At 34.8% G+C, this 23,510-nt stretch overlaps 1 protein-coding gene across 1 annotated transcript in view; it reads right to left on the reverse strand.

Moving 5' to 3' along the window:
* The window catches only part of RTTN (rotatin), a 90,936-nt gene that overhangs the window by 49,009 nt on the left and 18,417 nt on the right, over positions 1-23,510 (reverse strand). Inside the window, 16 exon segments of the mRNA XM_050892355.1 lie at positions 998-1,142; positions 4,173-4,412; positions 5,504-5,692; positions 6,057-6,125; positions 6,933-7,029; positions 7,304-7,421; positions 10,140-10,228; positions 11,952-12,051; positions 13,146-13,317; positions 13,558-13,697; positions 15,519-15,635; positions 17,734-17,859; positions 19,826-19,911; positions 19,914-19,951; positions 21,118-21,230; positions 22,470-22,682. Of these exon segments, the coding sequence (XP_050748312.1) occupies positions 998-1,142; positions 4,173-4,412; positions 5,504-5,692; positions 6,057-6,125; positions 6,933-7,029; positions 7,304-7,421; positions 10,140-10,228; positions 11,952-12,051; positions 13,146-13,317; positions 13,558-13,697; positions 15,519-15,635; positions 17,734-17,859; positions 19,826-19,911; positions 19,914-19,951; positions 21,118-21,230; positions 22,470-22,682 (2,052 nt within the window).

The following is a 23,510-nucleotide window of genomic DNA, read 5'->3' on the forward strand; positions in this document are numbered from 1 at the left end:
TTTTTATACAGCAAGATTGAATTATAATATTTTTACAAATACAATAAAAGTTGTTTTATACTGCTTTATGATGTTCATTTCCTATTTGTTTTTATACTTTCCAATTTTACACATCTTAAATAAACAGTATTGGATAGAATGTATCTCTCAAATAGAAAGCACAGGAGTCTAGAAAAACTGAAGAGAAAAAAATTACATTTTGTCAATATTATAAATGCATTTTAACTACAGCACGTGAACTGTACGCTCATATAATACCTTCCTCATGCTTATAAAAATATTTTACTTAGACATATTATAACCATTTAAAATCAAAACTTAAGGGACAGACACACTGAAAGCAAAAACTTCTGTCCTAACTTTCAATTCTTGTTCTTAATACCAGACAGACAACGTTCATTTATATCTCTTTGCCAAACAGAAGGTTCCAACACACCTGTATGGAACCTCACCCTTAAAGTTACATATGTAATACATATGTAGTTATGTAGGTAAGCATACCTTATACAGCTGCATATGTATGCACACACATATGTATGTATAGTTACATAGTTAACCATATCACATAAGTATATATAGTTATATGTACATACAGAGCTCTGCATATATAGTTATACGTACATACAGAACTATACATAGCTAACTATTATTATATGGCTCTATACAACCATATTACCACAGTTAACTACACAAGAGCAAGACACACAGGTAGACACTGTTTGCTTCTGGCAAATATAATATTTAAGTTTACAGAAAAAATTAATATATCAAGTAAACAAGAGAAGGAAATTTACTCTTGTTCAAAGTTAACTTCCCCAAACACTAAAACTGTAGCACTGACCACAAAGTAGCAGACAAATACCACAAGATCTGCTACTTCTTGCTTTTGTTGATAGAAGTCATTTTCCTTGAGGAACTCACCAGAAACAAACCAGCCAACCAGTTCAGTTATATAATTTCTTACAGTCTACAGCTAACTTCTTAGGTATATTCTTACATTTTTAAGCAGTGATTTCAAGATCCACTTTAGATGGTCTGCCTCCAAACTTGATCTCTGCTCTCTAAGCAATTTGTTTAAAAATCTTAAGACATCTACTAAAAGCTTCTCATCCTCCACAGAAGCTGGAAGCACTTGCAGAAACCTGCAATGCAAACAAAAATATTTACTTTCATACTTGTAGCACATTAAAAGAGAGTTTAAGATCTCGGCCTAATAGGACTGAAGTCACCTGCAAATGTGAAATTATAGAGAGTAAATATGTATATTACATATATTTACATATAGCAAATATGGAATTATATTAATTATACATATATATTAAACTAAATATATTTAAATACTTCTACATAAAATATTGACTGTATTAGATTTTTATACTTATATACTATTATACATTTATTGTGTATTATTATAATATAAAATTGTTATGTATATTAAAAAGTGTATTTACATATAGTAAACATGGAATTGCATGTAGTAAAAGGTAGAAAAATCTGAACAGGATCACAGACAGGAGAGAAAAAAGGTAATTAGCTATTAAATCCTAGCAATTAATAATAATAGCAAAGTCTACCTATGCATTTTAAATAATCCTTACTTTACATACAGCATTCTTATTTTTTGCTGGTTTTGTGTATGTAAGTTACAGAATTGCATAATCATTGAGGTTGGAAGGGACCTCTGGAGGTCACCTGGTCCAACCACCCTGCTCATGCATGGACACTTGAAGCCGGTTGCTCAAGACCATGTCCAGGAAGCTTTTGAATATCTCTGCCGCAAACTCTCTGGGCAACCTGTGCCAGTGCTCAGTCACCCTCACAGTAAAAAAGTGTTTCCTGATGTTCAGAGGTAACCTCCTGTGTTTCAGTTTATGCCCATTGCCTCTGGTCCTGTCACTGGGCACCACTGGAAAGAGCCTGGCTCCATCTTCTTTATACCCACCCTTCAGGTACTTGTACACATTAGTAAGATCCCTCCTCTGAGCCTTCTCTTCTCCAGACTAACCAGTCCCAGCTCTCTCAGCCTTTCCTCATAGGAAAGATGCTCCAGTCTTTTATCATCGTAGCGGTGCTTCGTTGGACTCTCTCCACTATGTCCATGTCTCTCTTGTACTGGGGAGCCCAGAATTGGACACAGCACTCCAGGTGTGGCCTCACCAGTACTGAGTGGAGGGGAAAGATCACCTGCCTCAACCTGCTGGCAACACTCCTCCTAATGCAGCCCAGGATACCATTAGCCTTCTTTGCTGCAAAGGCACATTGCTGGCTCATGTTCAGCTTGGTGTCCGCCAGGACCCCCAGGTCCTTTTCTGGAAAGCTGCTCTTCAGCTTGGTGAACCCCAGCATATACTGGTGCATGGCATTGTTCCTACCCAGGTGCAGGACTTTGCACGTCCCCTTGTTGAACTTCATGAGGTTTCTGTCAGCCCACTTCTTCAGCCTGCTGAGGTCCCTCTGGATGGCAGCACAACCCTGGCATATCAGCTACTCCTCCCAGTTTTGTAACACAAGCAAAATTGCTGAGGGTGCATTCTGCCCCATCATCGCAATTATTAATGAAGATGTTGAACAGGGTTGGATGCAATATTGATCCCTGAGGCACACTGCCAGTTACTGCCTTCCAACTGGACTTCATAACACCGATCACCACCCTCTGGGCCCAGCTGTTCAGCCAGTTTATCATCTATCTCACTGTCTACTCATCCAGCCCATACCTCATCAGCTTCTCTACAAGGATCTTAAGGGAGAGAGTGTCAAAAAGCCTTCCTGAAGTCAAAGTACGCAATATCCAGGGCTCTACCCTCATCTACCAAGCCAGTCACTTCATTATAGAGGGGTATCAGCAGGCTGGTCAAGCACGACTTCCCCTTGGTGACTCCATACAGACTACTCCTGATGACCTTCTTGTCATTTATGTGCACAGAAATGGTTTCCAGGATTGGCTGCTCTGTCACCTTCCCGGGGATCGAGGCGAGGCTGACTGGCCTGTAGTTCCCTGGGTCCTCCTTCCTGCCCTTCTTGAAGGTAGGAGCGACATTTGCTTTCCTCCCATTCTCAGGCACCTCTCCCAATCACCTTGACTGATCAAAGTGGACATGAAATTACATCAGTCAGGATACACTCATGGGTGCATCCCATCAGGGCCCATGGATTTATACATGTCCAGTTTGCTTACGTATTCCCTGACCTGATCCTCTTCCACCAAGGGTATGTCTTTCTTGCTCCAGACTTTCCCCCTGGTCTCCGGGACCTGGGATTCCTGAAGGCCAGTCTTGCTAGTAAAGACTGAAGTGAAGGAGGCATTCAGGACCTCAGCCTTTTCCATGTCCTGTGTCACTGGGACCCCTGCCCCATTCATCAGCAAGCTCACTTTTTCCCTAGCCTTCCTTTTGTCACCTATGTACTTAGAGAAGCCCTTGTTGTTTCCTTTGACATCCCTCACCAGATTCAATTCCCGATGGGTTTTTGGCTTTCCTAACTGCGCCTCTGCATGGTCAGGCAATGTCTCTATATTCCTCCCAAGTTACTTGTTCCTATTTCCACCCTCTGTAGGCTTCCTTTTTGTGTTCGAGTTTTGCCAGGACCTCCTTGTTCATCCATGCAGGCCTCCTGGCATTTTTGCCTGACTTCCTGCTCAATGGGATGGACTGCTCTTGAGCTTGGAGGCGGCGATCATTGAATATTAACCAGCTTTCTTGGGCCTCTCTTCCCTCCAGGGCCTTATCCCATCAGACACTAACAATGAGATCCTGGAAGAGGCGAAAGTTTGCTCTCCTGAAATCCAGTGCTGTGATCTTCCTTTTTGCCCTCCTCCCTCCTCTCAGGATCCTGAACTCTACGACCTCATGGTCACTACAGCCAAAGCTGCTTTAGACCTTCACATCCCTAACAAGCCTTTGCTTGTTTCTGAGCATGAGGTCCAGCAGAGCACCTCTGCTTCTTGGCTCCTCTGTCACCTGGATCAGGAAGTTGTCACTGATGCTCTCCAGGAACCTCCTGGATTGCTTATGCCCTGCTGTGTTGTCCCTCCAGCAGATACAGGGAACAACATATACATATCAGAATCAGAGGTGCATGGACAATCAATTCCATAAATTTAAAATATGAAAACTAGGAAATTTACAATTTAAGCATCATAATCTTTAATGGATTTCTGTAGTCAATATGCTTACCTGTTAATCGCTTTTTGCCAAACAAAGCTTTTCAAAGTGGTTCCACAAGACCCAGAACTGCGTTTTAATGCAAGTCTGTCATTCAGAACATAAAAACTAAGCCTAGTGAGAGCAGCCCTAACATCCCTGTGGGATACTGCCTGAATGATTGAATTAAGACAATCCTGCAGTCCATAGTTTGTGTGAGTTATTTTCAGTATAAGAACGTCTTCTGAGGATAGTTTTAGCGAGTCTAAAAATCTGAAAAGGCATAAGAGAAAAATTATTAACAGCCAGTACCTTTACAAACTATTTCAGTGAGTGTTGACTCCTTCACTTCCCAGTTCAAATTAGAAGACAAAACAAATTGCCTTAAAAAATTATTTTTGTTAACCAATCCTTTCTCCTCCTTCCCCTCCCCAGCTCCAAAAAACCAAAACCCAACAAAAATAACAAACACTACCACCACATTTAAAACCTGAGCTGTTCAGGTTCTCTGGAAAAATGGCACCTCTCAAAAAGTTACTTGAAAGGTATTATTCACATTGTTTGCAATGAACTCTTCCTCCATACTATTGTAAATGTTGGTCACTTGGACTATACTATTTTCCTATTTTATTTTTAAGGGATTGCTTTGTTTTTGCCTGAGGGAACTTAAAATGAAAATGATTTATCAAATCAATAACTGCAGTTTCCAATGGCTCAGAACCACACTATTTACTAATAAAACTTGTAGGACCCCTTAAAGGACACAAGCAAAAACTAAAAAATTGTCTAGATGGACAGAGATATAGATACAAGTATTTCAGTCCTATTAAATCAAGAATCTTCTAAGATGTTGCATTCTGTATACAAAATAGTCTCAAAGAGAGACATGATGCTTAATCAAGAGCTAACCAAAGAATGTAAAGGGAATTTTCTTCATTATCTACCATAATTCTTAGTATTACCATTAAAAAGAATAATTATTTGAAATTTAAATCCCCAAGGAAAGAAAGAGAAGAAGTCATGCAATTATAAAGGGGAAAAAAGGCAGCTCCTTAAAAAACCACAAAGACTACAAAGAGAAACAGCCACAGAGCCCATTTAAAATTGTTTGAAATGAGTCTGACTATCAATAAAAGTTGGATCAAGCTCTAGACTTCATGTATAAATGCAATTTAGGTAAAACGTTCGCTGTGACAACATATCTATAGCCTCTCGGGATGTGATCCTTTCTGTTTAAAAGGACAGCATTCTCAAACCAGTAACAACTTGAACTGCTGTTTAAAGTTGAAAATCTATTTAAACTTGGTGGAACACAAATTTAATTGAAATATATTGGGATTTAAAATCAAGATAAAATGGCTCACGTTTCTGCTTCCTTCTCATAATTTATCAGTTGCAATAGGTTTTCAATCCCATGGTACCATGACAGATTCCAAGCCATCTTAAGCATATCTGACACAGGTTTCACAGTCAAGCACTCAGAAGACAATGGCACCACAACAGTATTAGGGCTAACTACATGATGAGCAGTGATCCTGACTGGGAGATGATACCTAAAAAAAAAAAAAAAAATTTAAAAAAAAGTCATTTAAAAAAGTAGCTGGTGCTTTGTTTTTTTTAATTAAATGCTCTGTTAGAGCAAGCTTTTAAATTTGCAAATAAAGTTTTTCAAACTCTTTTTCAGAGGACAAAGACTTGGAGAAGAAACTCCATGTTTAAAAATGCAGACAACTTTGGATTTAACACCAAAGGTTTCGCTCCATTCTCCCACCACCATACTTCAGGAAGGACAGCAAATGGAAAGCAGCAAAGTTAACTGTAAAAAAACCAACCAACCAAAAAAGAAACCCACAAAAAAACAACAACAAAAAAACCACACCAAAACCCCACCAAAACCAAAAAGCCACCCACACGTACCTTCTAACAACAGCAACAGGTAAACTGAAGGCAGGCAGGCCAGTATCATTACTGGTTATGCCATCAGCCCTGCAAGAGATTAAGTTATAGTTATTATTCTCTGTTTTAAGCTTCAATTTTCTACTAATGCTATACTTACTATTTCTTTATTATTCAGATATAGCTGTATTTTTTCCTCCAGCTAGCTCTTTAGTAACCCATTGATGAATAATCTGTATTAATAAACAATGTTTCTTCATGATTATGCAATATTAAGATAGTTCTAGATCACACACATACAGAATACTTGCTGCAGACATACTGCACATAAAAATGAAATTAAAGATAATAGAAAGTACATGCTTGTTTCCTTTTTTCTATTAAGGACATGCATTATAATTATTTTTAGTACATTTCATGTGTGTGAATTCTAAAAGCATATTTTTTCTGAAGTATATGCAAATTTCAAACAATAAAATATCATAAGCTGAGGTCTGTTGGTTTAAGGAAAACTGCTAAACTTAAAAGCCTAAGTAAATAGGAGAATTCTAATTAAGTTAAAAAAACCACACCTACAGCTAGCTATTTGATTTGTGTAGTTTCCATTTATGGGAAAGATGGATTACAGACCAATCAGGGTTTTTTGAAAATTAAAGTAAACTTAAAATTAACACTGAGGTACAAAGTATTTATACTGCAGAAACATGCCATGTAGACCTATGCAGCATGCAACTAAAGTATTGAAACAATTTGTTTAGTCTACAAATACGCAATTTTGGATATATAAAAGTTTGGGGCATAATTTGTTTGGATATATATAAAAAACTTATTTTCATTAAAACCTTAAATTTTGACAAGAGAATATGCCATTAAATCATTAAATAACTTTTTTCATACCATGTCTCTGTTCTTGCTACTTCATCAAACAACAGAAGACAAAGCAATACTGTAGTTTCAGTTAAAACAGCACGATCATTTTGGAATATCAGGGAAACTGAATAAAATAAAGATATTTAAAAATGTGTTAGGAAAACATTGACATTTAATAATACATAGAAGGACACTAGCTAAAAACAACTGACTTCCACAGTCATTTTGCCAACATCTTCAACACATGCCACAACATGGGTAACACTAGCACACAATGATTAAATATTAGAGACTCTGAAGTGATCCAAGCTTCTTAAGAAGGCTTTTGGTTAAGCATCTAACCATATTTCAGACATTCTCTTTCCACGCATGTATTACACTCAAAATAGAACATTTACCTCTGAATAGCAAAAGCAGTAAAGATGATTGCTGTGCTAGGGACAGACGAACAACTGGATCAGCATACACAAGTTTGCGTAAGAGTGTTAGACATGGTAACACTATAGATTCCATAAGCTGCAGGAACAGAGAAAAAAATTAAATACAGATAACAATTAGGAAAATCTACTATGAGATGCTTAATACAAACTGTCATGCTATGAAGCAGTACATTCAATCATTTATAGTAGAGAAACCTAGAACTTCTTAGACAAGCACATTTCATCTAGATAACTGCATATTCATTAGAAAATAGTTATTCACTTCTGGTTTTATTTTATTAGTAACTGATGGTCATTTTATTGGTCTCTGGCGTCATAACACAATTGTAACGTTTGCTTTCAAAATATGTATTTTAAGAAGCATATACGTGAGCTGAAGGATTTCCAAAAAACCCCCAAATATTTACAACCATATAAGTTTAAGCTATTTGCATTTTAAAAAAAAATGAATATTGTATGACTCTCATTTTCTGGGTCCCAATCTTTCAAATTAGGAAACCTAAGAAGAGAAAGCAGTTTGCTAAAAGTTAAAAGTATCAGTGAATGGCCAAAAATATGACCAAAGTCACTGCTCCTAAGAATTAGAAGACAGTATGTCTTTCACAGAACCATTACTTTGCTTGTCTGAGGTTCTGCCTTTAAATTTTGTTTTGTAAACTGCATCACCAAATACAGTTTAGTTTAATATTGAATAAACAAAAGCCCTGCTTATTTAGTATGGAAAGAGTCTTTTGCATGGCTATATATAAAGCCTCATTTAAATGGTGCTTTTTCCATCTACTACTTCCTTTATCCTTTTCTTGGTAGCCACTTTTCTAAGAACATGCAAGGTTTGGGGTTTTTTGTTTGTTTGTTTTTTTTCTGTTATATTGATTTTAGGATGAAATAAAAAAATCATTTGAGGGGAGAACCAGAATCTGGGCTAGACTCCTTCAGGATAGTGTCCTAATGACTTATTTAATCAAATCTACATGTTCTTTCTTTGACCTAATGAGACTAGCCCTACTTTGTGTTTAGACTAAGCTATATCAAACAAGAGGTAAACAGTGCTCCTACTTCATTTATTTTCTATTCTGAGAGACAGCTCATTTTCTTGGGAAGTAGTTTGAACTGTCAGAGCTTGAGGGAGCTAAGGATGGGACCTCTACTGGTTGTGCTCAAGAGACAGGAGTAAGACTGCTTAAGTTATTTTGCAGAGGAAACATTTTACAGTTATTTTACAGAGCAGAGCATTGGGGATCCAAAACTTCCATCAACACAGAGCTGACAAACAAATTTCTGAATGCTAGTACTTGAAGAAGTGGAATTTCATATACAGCTGTCGGCTTACACTCTCCTGCTGACTTGATCTAAACCATTCATTGTTCAAAATGTGCAATTTTAGATTTCTCCTCTAAAATACTCTGCAACTTTCATCATGTAAAGTTTGAACATCTTGTTTAGTATAAAGATCCTATGTTCCACAAGCCATATATGCAAAAGAAAGGTGTCACAGCCCCTAGAGAGTTGTCGCCTGTGCCCTTCCTGGATAAAATTAAAGTTTAAAAAGGGCTAACAACACCATTTTAAAGTTTATCCTAGACTCTTACCTGGCTATGAAGGATCTGCTTAATGCAATATATTTCCCATACTTGTATTTCTGTATTAAGTAATTATGCTAATATCTACTCACTATCCAAAGCAAAACAACAGTTGCATTACTCTGTATCAATAAAAAGGTAAGATAATAAAAAACCTGACATAAAAAAAACCCACACAGTAAAAAACCTGAAGAACTCAATATTTCAATTTCTCCAACTGGGTTTCAATGGTTTACAAAAGTACTCATATTCAAGCTATCATAAACTGGACCAGACATTCCTTAATGCTACAGGGATAAAATAATCTGAGATACTGATAACCTGGAAAAAAGTTACCATTACTGAAGAAGAATATCATTTTCATTAATTTGACAAATAAGAGGAATTCTACTAAGTATCAAGCAGTTCTTTTCTCTTGTACATTTTTGGGAAAGAAGTCATTACTATATAAAAATTCTCATGGTTTCTTAAAATAACTCAAAGTTTGGACTGTTGGACTGCTATAACAATACTATGCAAGCAAACTAAGAAACATGCAAAAAGTTTATCCACTGAAGTGATGCTAAGCAAGTTATAGCCTAAATAAGCTTGCATAAAATGATTTCAAATAATGAATTTCAGAAAAATTCAAGCATCAGATGAGACATGTTACAAAAATGGAAAGCTTGGTCATCAACAACAAATATATACTCAACTCTAAATGTGATCTTATCTCCCGAGACCCTCCGTGGTGAGGTGATCTTCTATTGGCCAGAAAATTACTTATACCTGAAACTCCATCTGACACGTAGATTCCCATTTACAATAACATCTCATTTTTAATTACAGTTTGCTTCAGGACTTAAGTTTAGAGACTATGATACAAAATATAACACTTTTTTTTTTTTAAGGTCATTAAAAATTAATTTTTTTGGTCTCTACTGAGAAAGCTTCAGGGAAATTCTGGTATATTTCAGAACCATACCAAACACAGTTAGTTCTCTGGCTAACTATTCTCATAGGTAGGCAAAAACCAATCTTTCATTAAGAGAATCTTAGCATTATCAAAAATATAATAAACAAAATACATACTGCAAGTACAATTGTTACTAAATAGTTGTATTCTGTGGAGTATTAATGCACAAAGATTAGTGTTATAAGTGCAGAAAAAGGCAAAATTCTACTACTGTCATGCTATGCAATGCTTGCAGAAAAACTTGTAACGATAGTTTTACCTTGCCATCCACATGTATACACTCATTAAGGTAAGCCAAAACCTTTTCTATCACACCCAACTTTTTCACAATGCCATGCATTTTGGTATCTGTAGTAAAAACAAAAGATAGTAAGAATCACTAGTTCTGCACCGATTTAATATTAAACTTCTTTCTGCAAGATCACAAACTCTTGCTGTTGAGAACAAGTGTCCAAAATTGCCCATCAACAGAACAAGTACAGCTCTAGCTCTACAAAGGCAAGCCTCCTCAAAGTCTTGTTATCTGACTATAGTAGCCTCTTGAACACTAGACTCTCAAATCTCTTGTATAACTTCCCATGAGAACTTTATGTTCCACAATTACAATGATCCCCAGTGCAACTCAATTTCAGTCAAATGAGGATTTCACTTGATATATTTAAGAAGTCTTCAACAGTTTAATATAGAACTAAAAATGGTATTTACTCAATCACCTTGAGAATATTTTCCACTGATCTCATCCTTCAGAGCATCTGGTTTAAGAATATTCAACAACAACAAAAAAAGCTATGTCATTTGGGTTGGTTGGGTTTGTTGATTTTGTTTTCTGTTTGTTTTTTTTTTAATTTTAAAGTGATCCTTCATATGAAATTTGTCCTGATAAAGCTGTATTTTTTCCTTTACAGTTTCATCCTATGCTGTGTTTCATATTATCTTTTGACATCTGAAAACTTCGGCAGCCATAACTAAATGTATTTTACGAGACAAAGTAGACATTTCATCATTTTTGTAATCATTTTTCTGACAAGAAAAATGTTAATTTTAATATTATCTAAGACTTCACCTTCCCATGGTGAAAAACTTATGTTCTATTACTAGGCTTTGAGTTCCTTGAAGAAAATATACCTGAATTAGAGTTTGAGTAGGTAGAGCACAAACATCCAAGTTTGAAACTCTACAGTTATGACCCTGCACCAAGTCAAATAACGCTCTATGCAAGGTTGCTTACTTGCATCTTAATTCAATCAGATCTTCTTTACCAGAATTCATAATTTTTCCCCATGTAACACAATTATAAAAAAAAAACCACCTGTGATGCAAATTTATGATTAGTCACTTAAATCATAAAGATAACATGAGGAACACTTTCCTTGCAAACATATTAGATGAAATGCTACAGGGAGTCTGCCTCTTGATACTGAGAGTATAACCATGGAAGCTTAGCTTGAGTTTACTGAACCCTCAATTCACACAAATGACATTTCAATCCATTTTAACTATAGTTACTACTTAGGCTAACTCAAAATGCAGGAAGAAATTCAGAATGATTGAAGAAATTCTTCACTAAGTATAAAATCCCTTTAGCTAGCCTGTGTAATCTAAGAATTAACTTTCCTAATTAAAATACACCACTACCAAAAACATATGTATATATTTTATATTGACCATCGCCACCCTCACTCAAGACTGAGTATCTGAGTTTGCAATAGCAAAAAATTTGAAGCACCATTAGTTCGGAGACAGATCAACAAACTGACGAACATTAAAAAGGAAAAGCAGAAAAAAGCTCTTGCAGAGCTTACAGAATTCAGCTTACTCCTCTATTACCCAAGGGAGTTGGCTTTTTTAAATAGTAAGACCACTATTTCTTATTCTTGAAAGTAAAAAAAATTAGTTATTTGTTCTTGTATTTGAATTGGTAGATCAGCTACAATAGTGTTAAAATTCTGGTCCAACAATATATATAAAAATTACAAAGAGTACTCTTTGCACAAACATACAGAAAACCTAGCAAAACTGCAAGCTCACACAATGATCAGCACATGAATACAAATTTTCTGAAGAATTTTACCTTCTAAAATGACAGCTAGCTGCTCGGCTGCAGACTTTCGTAAAACTAGGTCAACAGCATCAGAAGTCAAGATGTCATACAGCTTTTCAACAGTTTCTGCCTAAAAGTAAAACTGCATTAGATTTACATCCAGTATGCTACTATGAAACAAAGTAGCCAAATTTCCTAACAGAAAGTAGAAAATAAAAGATCTAAATTCCTTATTAGAATGTATTTGATTAGATTCCACATGCATGTAATAAGAAAGGATTAGGTTATATAATCTTTTTGCGACAAATCTCTAATACCTGTGGAATATAACAAGACAATAGTTTCTAGTGCACAACAGATGTAGATTTCTAACAAATAATGCTTAATTTATGTAGGACTACAGAAAGCTCAAGACTACACAGAAATGCTAGAATATGCTTCTGTGAAGCAGACTTTTTAATGGCAATAGGATTAGAGAAATGTAAATAATCCTACATATCCATACAAATTTCAGGTCCTAACTTTTTGAAGGATGTAGGGGAAGAGCATAAAGCAAGTGTACAATGAGCGGTCAGAATGATTTTTTTCAGAGGGCAAGCATCTTAGCGTTTGTTTAACATATTGTTGTTAATCTGAAAGCGTTGAGGGTAAAGAAGGAAAGAGAATAGAGGGGATATGGTAAAAAAAGAAAACCAAAAAAGAGAGGTAAGTTTTCCCATAGGTCAAATACTTGTGATTTGTTTTTCACTTTGCAAAAGCAGCAGTGTTAAGAAAACATAGACATAAATTTGCAATCTGTTTTAGAGTATTTTGTATTAAAAATTATTTGTGTCTGTTTCAGTAAAAATTGATTTTGTGGGGAAAAAAGCTCTGTGTGAGAAAAAAAAAAAATCAGACTTTATCCATGCACAATGAAATTGCTGTAAACAGAGCAGGCTTGTGCTCTCTGTACTGAAGTTAGGTCTTGCTGCTAACTTATCTACAGAAGTTAGCAAAACTTATCTGCAAAAAAAAAAGGAGGAAGGAATTCTTTTCTTACTGTTGCATATGGTAGCATAAAAACTACTGTTTAAGTTCACATGGAAAGAATATATCAACAGATTTCTTTTTATGAAGCAAGCTAATTTGTATGAAATATTGCAGCTTTCAGGAAGTGGTAACTTCAGTGGCTAGGCAGGTAGAAGATCTGATCAATGACACAATACTTAGACAGAGTTTACTCACCTTAAATATCGACCCCACTTTATCATCCAATTTTAGCTCAATAGCTCTTTCTGTAATAAATAAGTTTGAAATGCTGGAAAGCACACTACCATGCAGATGCGGGCGTTTCAGGTTTACCTCTTCTTCATTCAAAAGATGGAATGTTAAATGTTTAAGTGCTATAGAACGAACCCTAAAGGGGTAAACAATTAAAATAAATATATAAAGTCCTCATACTGGAAAACTTTAGCTATATATTTAAAAATTAATTAGTTTATAAAATTAACGGGGGGGGGGAAAGTACTTAACTCAATATTGACTAATCTACGTTTCAAATCAACCCACTGCATAATAATCGATTGGTTTTTTTAGAGAAGACATTTTTGTCATGAACTTTAGAAGACGTGCTGAAATGCTACAGGGCATTACTTACAACTGCTTTTTTGAGAAGAGAAGACGCAGAGCGGCCCGTAGTCTAGTAGTTCTAGGGAGAATACCCTCTCCTTTGTCAGAGGTTGTTTCACTCAAAGTGAGGATACAGTTACCTAGCATATCTTTTGTGTCAGCATAACCCTAAAACAAGCAAACAAACAAAAATTTCCAAAATTAAAAAAATCCGCGTACTAACTTAGCAAATTAGACAAGGTAATTCCCCTTTTAGGGGCTATGGGAGAGTGGGGAAGGAGGAACACACCAAAAAAAAGCAATAACTTAAGAAAACATTCAATTTCTGCATATTAATATTCCTCCATAAAACAATTTTCAAAATTAATAAGTGATCCTGTATACAAATCAAAATAAAGATTTTTACATGGCTTGGAGGTACTTTGATCTGAAGATTTACCCTTCAATCTGTTAACATGATGCTGCTCTGTAAGGTCAGTTTACATCTCAATAAGTAAAATTCAGTCCCTACAAGAAAATTACTTCAAAACATTAAATCCTATCTATTTTCAGATATTTTGTCAAAGCATTTTCACACACAAACAAGACAAACCAGAATCAGTTATATCAAGTAATGTTACAGCAAACATTTAAACAGTAGAGTAAAATACAATGCATTTTATATGCATCAGGTAAATATAGTCCTCCGGTATTCTCCTCATAGCCACTACAGGCTATAGAATAGAGTAAAGTTCTACTCACAAAAATGAGAGCAGGGATAAGTTCCTTCTCACATGTTTAGCCTACAGCTTATATTAAACCCCGACCTATTTAATCCTGAGTATCAATGGAAGATCTGTATGTGGGTAACACAGAAAAGCTGACATTACTGGGCAAGAAAGCTCTGAACTAACCTTTCTCCCACCACTTTCAAGTTCTCAGTGTATTTCCTCTGCATATTTTTCTGTCTGAGCCTTCTATTTCATGTCCCATCTTATTTGCAATTTGTCCCCATTTCTGCCTTGATTTTTGTGCAGTTTATGTAAGGGCTTAAGTTATAGAAGTCGCTTTTTCAACTTACGGTAATACTGAGATGCAGGCAACAAATGAATATATAGCAGTGATACAAGTAAGTATAATTGTCAAGAGTGATATTTTTGGAGAAAACAAAGACAAAAAGTATACTTGGATGTATTAGCTAAGTTAAGACAGAAATAAGGCAAAAACACAGACATAAGGAAAAACAGACATCAGAGAGGTGCAGCAAAATATCTAATCTGGAACACTATAGGCAGATTATAAAAGGGAAATTTCTAGCACTAGAGAAAAAACAGTAAAGAATTTGGATGGAGCAATTAGGCTGAAAAATCAAACTGAGAAAGGCAGAAGTTCCCATTAGATCAAACCAAGAGTAAAGATAATGAAAAGAAAATTTGCACATTGTTACAGATATGAAGACTGAGGTCTAAGGATAATACTGATTGTTGATACTTCTATAATATTGGAAACAAAGAAACCAAAAAACAAATATCAAAATATACAGAAAATACAGCTTACACCTATTGCTGTTGAGTGCATACTTGATCAGAAAACTGTATAATCATCACAGAGGAGTTACAATTTTCAAATTTAAGATATGGGGGACATTCTAATAATTATTAACTGATTTTAAAAAGCATGCAATGTTTTAATCTATATTTGGATTATCCACTCGTATCTTCAAAACATTTAAGTCCCAGTCAGTACTTGCTGATTTCTACTACAACATTTCAAAGTTTCACATTCTAGTAATACCAGGCTAAAATTTGTCTACAAATTCAAAGTAGGAACTTTGACTGGCATTAGGACCCCTATAAAACATTTCTCCATTTGACAAAACAAGTCTGTAATTACTGTTACTCTATTTTCCATCTGCCACTTAGGTAAATATTCTGTCTGTTGTTTAACATGATAGTGTTGCTGTTTACATGATTTCATACATCAAATTCAGATTAAAGAACTCAGAAGTACCTGTAAAACAGGAATGACGGGATAGAGGGCCTCAATAAACTTGTTCCAAGTCAATACTGCCATTACTAATCGTCCCTGCAATAGATGCATCAGAATGGCCTTGGCTGTAGAGTTCACCTGCTCAATAACAAAAAAAAGAAACTAATGCAACTGCCAATGCGTCTAGGTCAATTTGTCATTGCTGTAATTGGAAATGCTATACAAAAACATCTCAAAGAGAAAGGATCTACAGACAAAATAGTCACTGCAGAATGCTACTTTTAAATTGTCAGTCACACTAAACATTAAGTTGTTAGAAAAGCCTCTCAGAGAAAGCACACAAATAGTTCTGCCTGAATAGCATCCAATCATCTTCCCCTTAGAACTCTGGTTTGTCTTTTCTGAAATAAAATAAATTATTACTTCAACTTATATACCTATTGGTCCCTCTGTCCTGCAGGTAAAACAAATTCTGTTTCTTTTCTTTCCTGACCCTACATTTCTGGGGCATTTCATTCCCAGTCTTTATGATATGCTTCTGAAGATACATGAAGAAAAGAGACTGAAAGCCTGTTACATGGCCATTTCACTTTCTTGAGGCAAACAGTCAAACTAAGAAGGTTACCAAATATTTCAAATTGTACGTTAATTCATCTGAAGCTCTTCATCAAAAAGGAAAAAAGGTATATGATACAGCACTGTATCAATGTATCCTGTATACAGTATGTAATGTATACTATACACAATCTTAAAGTATTTACAAGCTAATACTATTACTACAACAGGAACAGAGGGAAAAAACCCAGCTTCTCAGAATTCACTCCTCCTTAGACAGCATAAAAACACCTACCTTTAGCAGCTAAAAACCTGAGCTAAAAATTCTCTCACTCCAGGCAACAAGAACAGCCTTTAATAATACCACTCTAGTCTATCTTTAAGGGACTAGATTTGTAAAATCACATGGCAAATCTTAAGCCCAACCTTGGAATACAAGGTTCTTCTCAATTTCTTCTCATTGTCACATGCCTGAATGATTAAACTGATGCTTTATGAAAACTTAAGTAGCAGATACCCATCCAAGTAGTAAAAAAAAAAAATATGCTTGGATATGATCTTCATTATATATTTTGTTAGAATAATAATAAGAATGCATTATAAGGCAAAGAGAACAAAAGACATAATTTTGTAAACATGCATTCTCTGTCTCAACGATCTTTTTAAATTCAATATCAACTGAAGTCTATTTGTTATGCTTGACCAATCACTAAAAGAGAAAACTAGCAGGTTTTTTTTAGAAGGCATCCAAAGGAGTAGTCAAACAAAATAAATGCTTTCCTTGGAAAAGATAAGTTACATACGAAGTAGAAATACAAATACATAGTACGTTATGAAAGATATTTTACTTCTTTTAAAATGCTAACATCTAAAAAATCACTTCTAAATGGAATTGTGCACAGCACTGTGTTAAAAAAAAAAAATAAATCAATCTCATTTCAGGAGACAAGCTGAAAAAAAAAAAAAAGTTAGTCAATGTTCTTTCCCCTCTGACTGTAGGGACCTTATAGATCAACTATAAAGTAGTTACAAATAACCTAAGTCATTTTTTCGCCCTCTCAGAACTCCCTACTTAGCTTTATACGTAAGCTAGGAAATAGTGGATAGATGTAAAGCATTCATGCATATAAATGAAACCAATGGAAATTTGGTCATATTCTATAACACTATAAAACACTTTATAATACTCAGGTAATTAAATTTAAACACAGATGTGTCTGTAGCGATGAAATACATTTTTATAGCAAAGACATTGCAGATTTAAAATGTCTTTTTGCTCTTCAACCACTGCACACATTTCAGAGGTCATCTCACCTTTTCAAAGACTTGAGATTTCATGTTTTCCATAAATGTAAAGCATCATACATACTATTTCATTATATGCACATTTTATTAAGGCTGAATATATTACAGGAAAAGATTAAAAAACATAGCTTATTTTATTTTTCATTGGTCTTTATTACATTTAATAGCATCTTATGCATAGAACATTATTTTGTCTCCAAATTAATCATTAAAAAAATCTTTCCATTTACTACAACTTCGCTGTTTGCATAGCTTTTCTATATACAAGAAACCATATGTAGTCAAAACTTCAGGTAAGCCTCAGGCCATCATGGAGAATATCAACACCTACTTTGCATGCACATCAACTTATAAATATAGCTAGTAAACACAGTACCTCATTCTTATCTTCCTGAAGGCCAAACGTACAGATTTCATATAAAACTTTTGGATGAAGAAGAAAATGTACTCCGTGGCAGATTGAAGACACAGGCTTAGCAACATTATGAATACCTAAACAGTCCTTCAGTAAAAATAAAGTTGGTTAGTTTTAAAATTCAGGACATTCTCCACTGCTACATCTTGTTTTATAGACTGCCTGAAGTCGTCATCCAGTGAAAGGCTTTCTCCACGCAGTTTGGAAGACTACAGTTCTGAAAGCTAAACATTACAGCCCTGGAAGAAACACTGTCTTTATAGATTACTGACTGAAAATTCCTGTTGCTACACAGGACTAAGAAATAAAAATAATTTTGTTTTTGTTTTAAATAATAGTGAAAATAAATTAGACAAACTTTATATGTTGTTTGGTATTACATTAAAATAAACAAAAACAAAACAGGCAAGTAAAAATCTCACAAAAAGATACAAGTGTCATTCAGTGGAGACAGGGTTTTTTTTTTTTTTTTTGCAAAAGACTAGCCCCAGCATCCTTGTACATTAGTGAATTGTACTATAAGCACAATAAGATTAGCTGATGTCCATTATAGAAAATAAGAATTACAACAAAGTATTGTACCAAAATAGAAGAATGATTTTTATTTTGTGAGCCAATATTACTGAATATCTAAAATGACCTGATGAATACGACATTGCCATTCTTAATATAGAGTACAGCCATACTTTTCGGAAGTTCACACTCTTTGTCCCTGGGGCTGTCTTTATAAAAAACTAAGGCAGTGACATATAAAACAAAATCAAAAACAAAACAACCCTCTCCAAAACAACAACAACAAATTAAGGTTTTAAAACAATGAGTACATAAAAGGACTTCCATGTTCTTAAACACAACCCAAGCTTTTATACATAGGAAAAAAGAGATATTTTTCTTTCACATTTTTGTGAACCTCATGAGGTTCAACAAGGCCAAATGCAAGGTCCTGCACATGGGTCAGGGCAACCCTCAGGATCAATACAGGCTGGGGGATGGAGGGATTGAGAGCAGCCCTGCAGAGAAGGACTTGGGGGTACTGGTGGATGAAAAACTGGACATGACCCAGCAATGTGCGCTCGCAGCCCACAAAACCAATCACATCCTGGGCTGCATCAAAAGAAGTGTGACCACCAGGACGAGGGAGGTGATTCTCCCCCTCTACTCCACTCTCGTGAGACCCCACATGGAGTACTGTGTCCAGCTCTAGGGCCCCAACATAAGACAGACATGGACCGTTGGAGCGGGTCCAGAGGAGGGCCACAAAAACGATCAGAGGGATGGAACACCTCTCCTATGAGGAAAGGCTGAGAGAGTTGGGGTTGTTCAGCCTGGAGAAGGCTCCAAGGAGACCTGATTGTGGCCTTTCAGTACCTAAAGGGGGCTTATAAGAAAGATGGCGACAAACTTTATAGCAGGGCCTGTAGCAATAGGACAAGGGGTAATGGTTTTAAACTAAAAGAGTGTAGATTCAGACTAGGTAGAAGGAAGAAATTTTTTACAATGAGGGTGGTGAAACACTGGAACAGGTTGCCCAGAGAGGTGGTAGATGCCCCATCCCTGGAAACATTCAAGGTCAGGTTGGACAGGGCTCTGAGCAACCTCATCTAGTGAAAGGGGGGGCTGGACTAGATGACCTGTAAAGGTCCCAACCCAAACGAGTCTGTGATTCTACGAACCTCATTTCAGCACAGAAGCAAAACCAAACACTTGAATTCTTTTCAAAAGCAAAATTAAATAGAAAAATTTATGTATAACAGCAGCAAAAAACCAAAGTGACCAGCATTATTAAGAATCCTTTTAAAAATTAAAACTGTCAGTCACTGTTTTTCCCCTTCTAGAGATCTTGTCATTCTGAAGTGCAGTACCTGAAGTATAACCTAACCAAGTAGATTTAATACCAAAAATACAACAGCAAACTGCAAGCCCAGGGCTATACAGATTTCACAGCATATAACACGGTAAACAGAATTTGCATTAAAAATGCTTTTAACGAAGAAATCATATAATACGCATTATTTAGCACAACCAAGAGCATTAAGTAAGCATTAGTTCTAACCTTAACCACTTCCAAACAGCAGTGGTAGGCTTCAGCTTTTATATTCAGCAAAGGATGAGACAATAGACGGAGAAGCACCTTCTGCCCTCAGCCTGGAGCAATGAGTTAGCCTCGGCAGACTTCCAACTAAAAATGAAAAATAATTAATTTAACTATTATTTATTTTATAGTACCCAAAGTTGTCTTCAAAAATCCTGCTGTTAAATTTCAGGATAATCTCTGAAAAATAATTCCTGAGAAGGTATACATCCTGAAAAATGACTTGACAGACAAAAGTTCAGAGATCTCAATATATTTGCCAAAATCATAGTATCAATCTTCATGTTCGTACATTTATTTTTTATATATGCAGGTAATCAAACACCATAGTTTTTCAAAATTCTCTCATCAAAATTAGGAGCCTGACAAACATTTATGTTCATCTGAAAACATAAAATTCTATTGAGCTTCAATAGGCTCCTTAGATCATGGTATATGATTATAAAAAAAATCCTGTGCTTTCAGAATTTTTTACTTGTAGAGGTAGAAGTCCATCTCACTACCACAAAGTGAATTGATGTTAGTTAAAAAATTGAAGTGAATTTCCTGTTGCCTGAAACAGTAATCAAACAGTAATTAATTCTAAAAGCATTAGAACACTGAAAAGTGTTTTGATGTTTCATAATTTAAAAACACTTACTAGAGAGCTCTTAAATGTAGTTTCCTTTGAAAAAAATCCCTAAAGTAAAATTCTGAATCAGTATAAAATTAAGATTTTGTATTTCTAATTAAGTGTTCAACACAGAACTTTTCCAGGCACCATAGGGTAACTTAAATTCTCTAACTAGAGACATGGAAAATCCAAAAAGCAATAAAAACATGCTGTTTAATAAATGAGATACCATATTGTAATATACAGCATCTACAATAAAATAAGTCCTTTAGGATTTCTGAAAGTAAAATAAAAAGTTACACAAATACACTTGGAACAAAGGAATTAAGAAAAGTCTGAAAGATAGGTCAAAGTGTTTTAACACTGTTTCTTTGTAAATCACGTAGTAACTTTATATACAAAATCATAAAAGCTTACACATAGAAAAGAATAAAACATTAGGTTGTTAGCACCTGAAATTCAATTTTCAAGAAATACGCTACAGAATGACACAAATTATTTAGAAAAGACCTTTCAATAACTAAAAGAAAACAATTGTTCAAATACAGGGAATAAACAAGTTGAGCTTCTACTTGAGAAATTTATCCATAAAAAAGATGATATTTTCTCAAGTAAGAGTTTTAAATAGTAAAGTACTCACATATTTGAGCATATGTGAATGCATTGCTGAAGCAAGGGAAAGTGTTGATGGTAGGGTAGGCTACACAGGGCCTGATCTGCCAATTCTACTAATTCAGAAAGATTCTTGTCCCCCTGTGAAGTAAAAGGAAGAGAAAGAAACTATCAGAACTAGCAATATTAAAAGTATAGAATGTTATTGCATAATCTTTCAGAATTTATCATCATTTAATACATCTACTAAGTAGGGTTTGGTTCAGCCTTTCACAGAGAAGTTTATAAGTAACCTGTTTAACAAATTCAGTAGATTTCAAACAAATAAATTTTAGAACCTACTCCTGGGAGCTGAAAACCCTTCAGCTGCTGAATCCAAATAAACTTCTATTAAACTCAAATGGGAATAATGTATGTCTAACATTTCACAGCATGAACACTATAACTCTATTCAAAACACTTTCTAAAATGCCAAGAATAGACTCATCCTTGAATACTTTAAGCTTTTAATCAAATCATTATTTTTTTAAATCAATATGCATTTTATGTGAGAAGAGTATAATGAAAGATTTAACTATTAAACTTTTGACAATTCACTATTAATATTAAAGAGCAAGTTTGGTTTTTTTTAAATTTAAGTACATATGTCTTCATACTTTTGGTTACTAAATGCATTAAACATGAGCCATTTAAATTTGATGGAGTTAACTTCATTGTAAACAGTATTTTATGAGCAAAGTATTGCTTCTATTAAGTTCAGAACCTGCCTACATAAAGAATAGATTCACTCAGATTCAAGATAGCACTATATTTATATTGCTGTATTTTATTCATTTGTTTTAGTATCAATGGAACAGGTATTTGGCACAATTACTTGTCCATTTGGATAATGGAGAAGAATATTTCGGTACCGTGCTAGAATCTCTTAACTAATAAATCAAAGTATATTAGTGTCTTCATAAAGTGAAACACATAAATCTCACACAGTCTAGAAGTGGTTGTTTATTAGAACTACAATTGCCAAGTAGTTGGGAATTAAAATTTTCTGAACTGTATAAACACTGGACAACATACTCATATTTAAATATATAGTGTGTGTATGTATTTGCTTCTTACTTCTTTGCCCATAAAAGGTCTTGTGCCCACTTCCAATCTCCAAGTGATTATTTCTTTGTTTTTACTTACAATAAAATTTTTACAAACATCATGAGTAGTATTGGTGAAAACAAATATAAATTAACTATATCTTGCATGGTACAGAATACTTATACTTACGGATTTTCTTCAGTTATGCTAGACTATAGTTTTAACCACAGAGAAAGGAAAGTGGAGGAAAGAAATTTGCCCACAGGAAATATTTTATATAATAAAATTCCACACCTTCTTATGAACTTCAACCATAAAGCTACAAGTGCATTCGATTGAATATGCAGCTTCTGAAGCTTGTTTATAAATACTGTAGTTCTCAGTACTCATCTGCTCCAGATAGGCTGCAATGGATTCATGAATGCTTGGGTATTCCAAGGAGAAGGACATGTCCAGAGAGAGAAGAAATAAAGCGTTCAGCAAACTCTTTTGTAAAACTTGACTCGCCTTTGAAAAAGAAAACAACTGTCAGAATAAACAGCCTGAAAATACAGTAAAACCAACAACAGCATTTGCGGTTATTCAACAAGTACAATCACTATTGCTGCTACTTAAAAATTAGAGAAAGAAACATTTCAAATGAGTTCTATATGAAGAATTATTATTTTTTTAATTAAAAAGTGAGAGTTCATTAGATGTCAGTCCTAATGTCAGACCTGCAACCAGTCACAAAAGTTGTGTATGATCCAGCTGCAGCACTAACAACCACACACACCACTGGCCAGGGTCAATTTACTGTCTAACCACTAGATGGCAGAGAATACACAGACCACAATTATTTCTGTATTTAATAAAAAGCTGTCTACAATGCCACATGGCAATATCACATACTAGAACTGGGATTTCTGTTGTTGTTGGTTTGGTTTTTATACTGCAAGTGTTCAGTATTCCTTCAACTAAAATTTTGACCTCAAATACAGTAACTTTTTTCCAACTTCTGTCATACACAGAATTGAAATTTTGTATTGTGTACATAAGAACATAAAGACAAAAATTATAAAAAGTAATTAGATTAGTATGTCTACACTTATTTGCAGGTACAAGAGACTACTGAAATTAATAGTAAAAGACTTAATATTTGTGACAAAAAGCCTGTAACTGAAAATCAATCTACTACTCAGACTAAAAGAATGTCTGAAAAAGAGCTACACTGCAATAAAAACTGATCCAAAAAAGGTAAACCCATACAGGTTTAAACATCTTCTAACACTTTCCATCCCACAAAAATTTCCAAACATCAGACCCCCCCATCTGAAATAAACAGGAAAAAAACAA

The sequence above is a fragment of the Gymnogyps californianus genome, chromosome 2 (assembly GCF_018139145.2).
Source record: "Gymnogyps californianus isolate 813 chromosome 2, ASM1813914v2, whole genome shotgun sequence".
In the NCBI taxonomy this organism is placed as follows: Eukaryota; Metazoa; Chordata; class Aves; order Accipitriformes; family Cathartidae; genus Gymnogyps; species Gymnogyps californianus.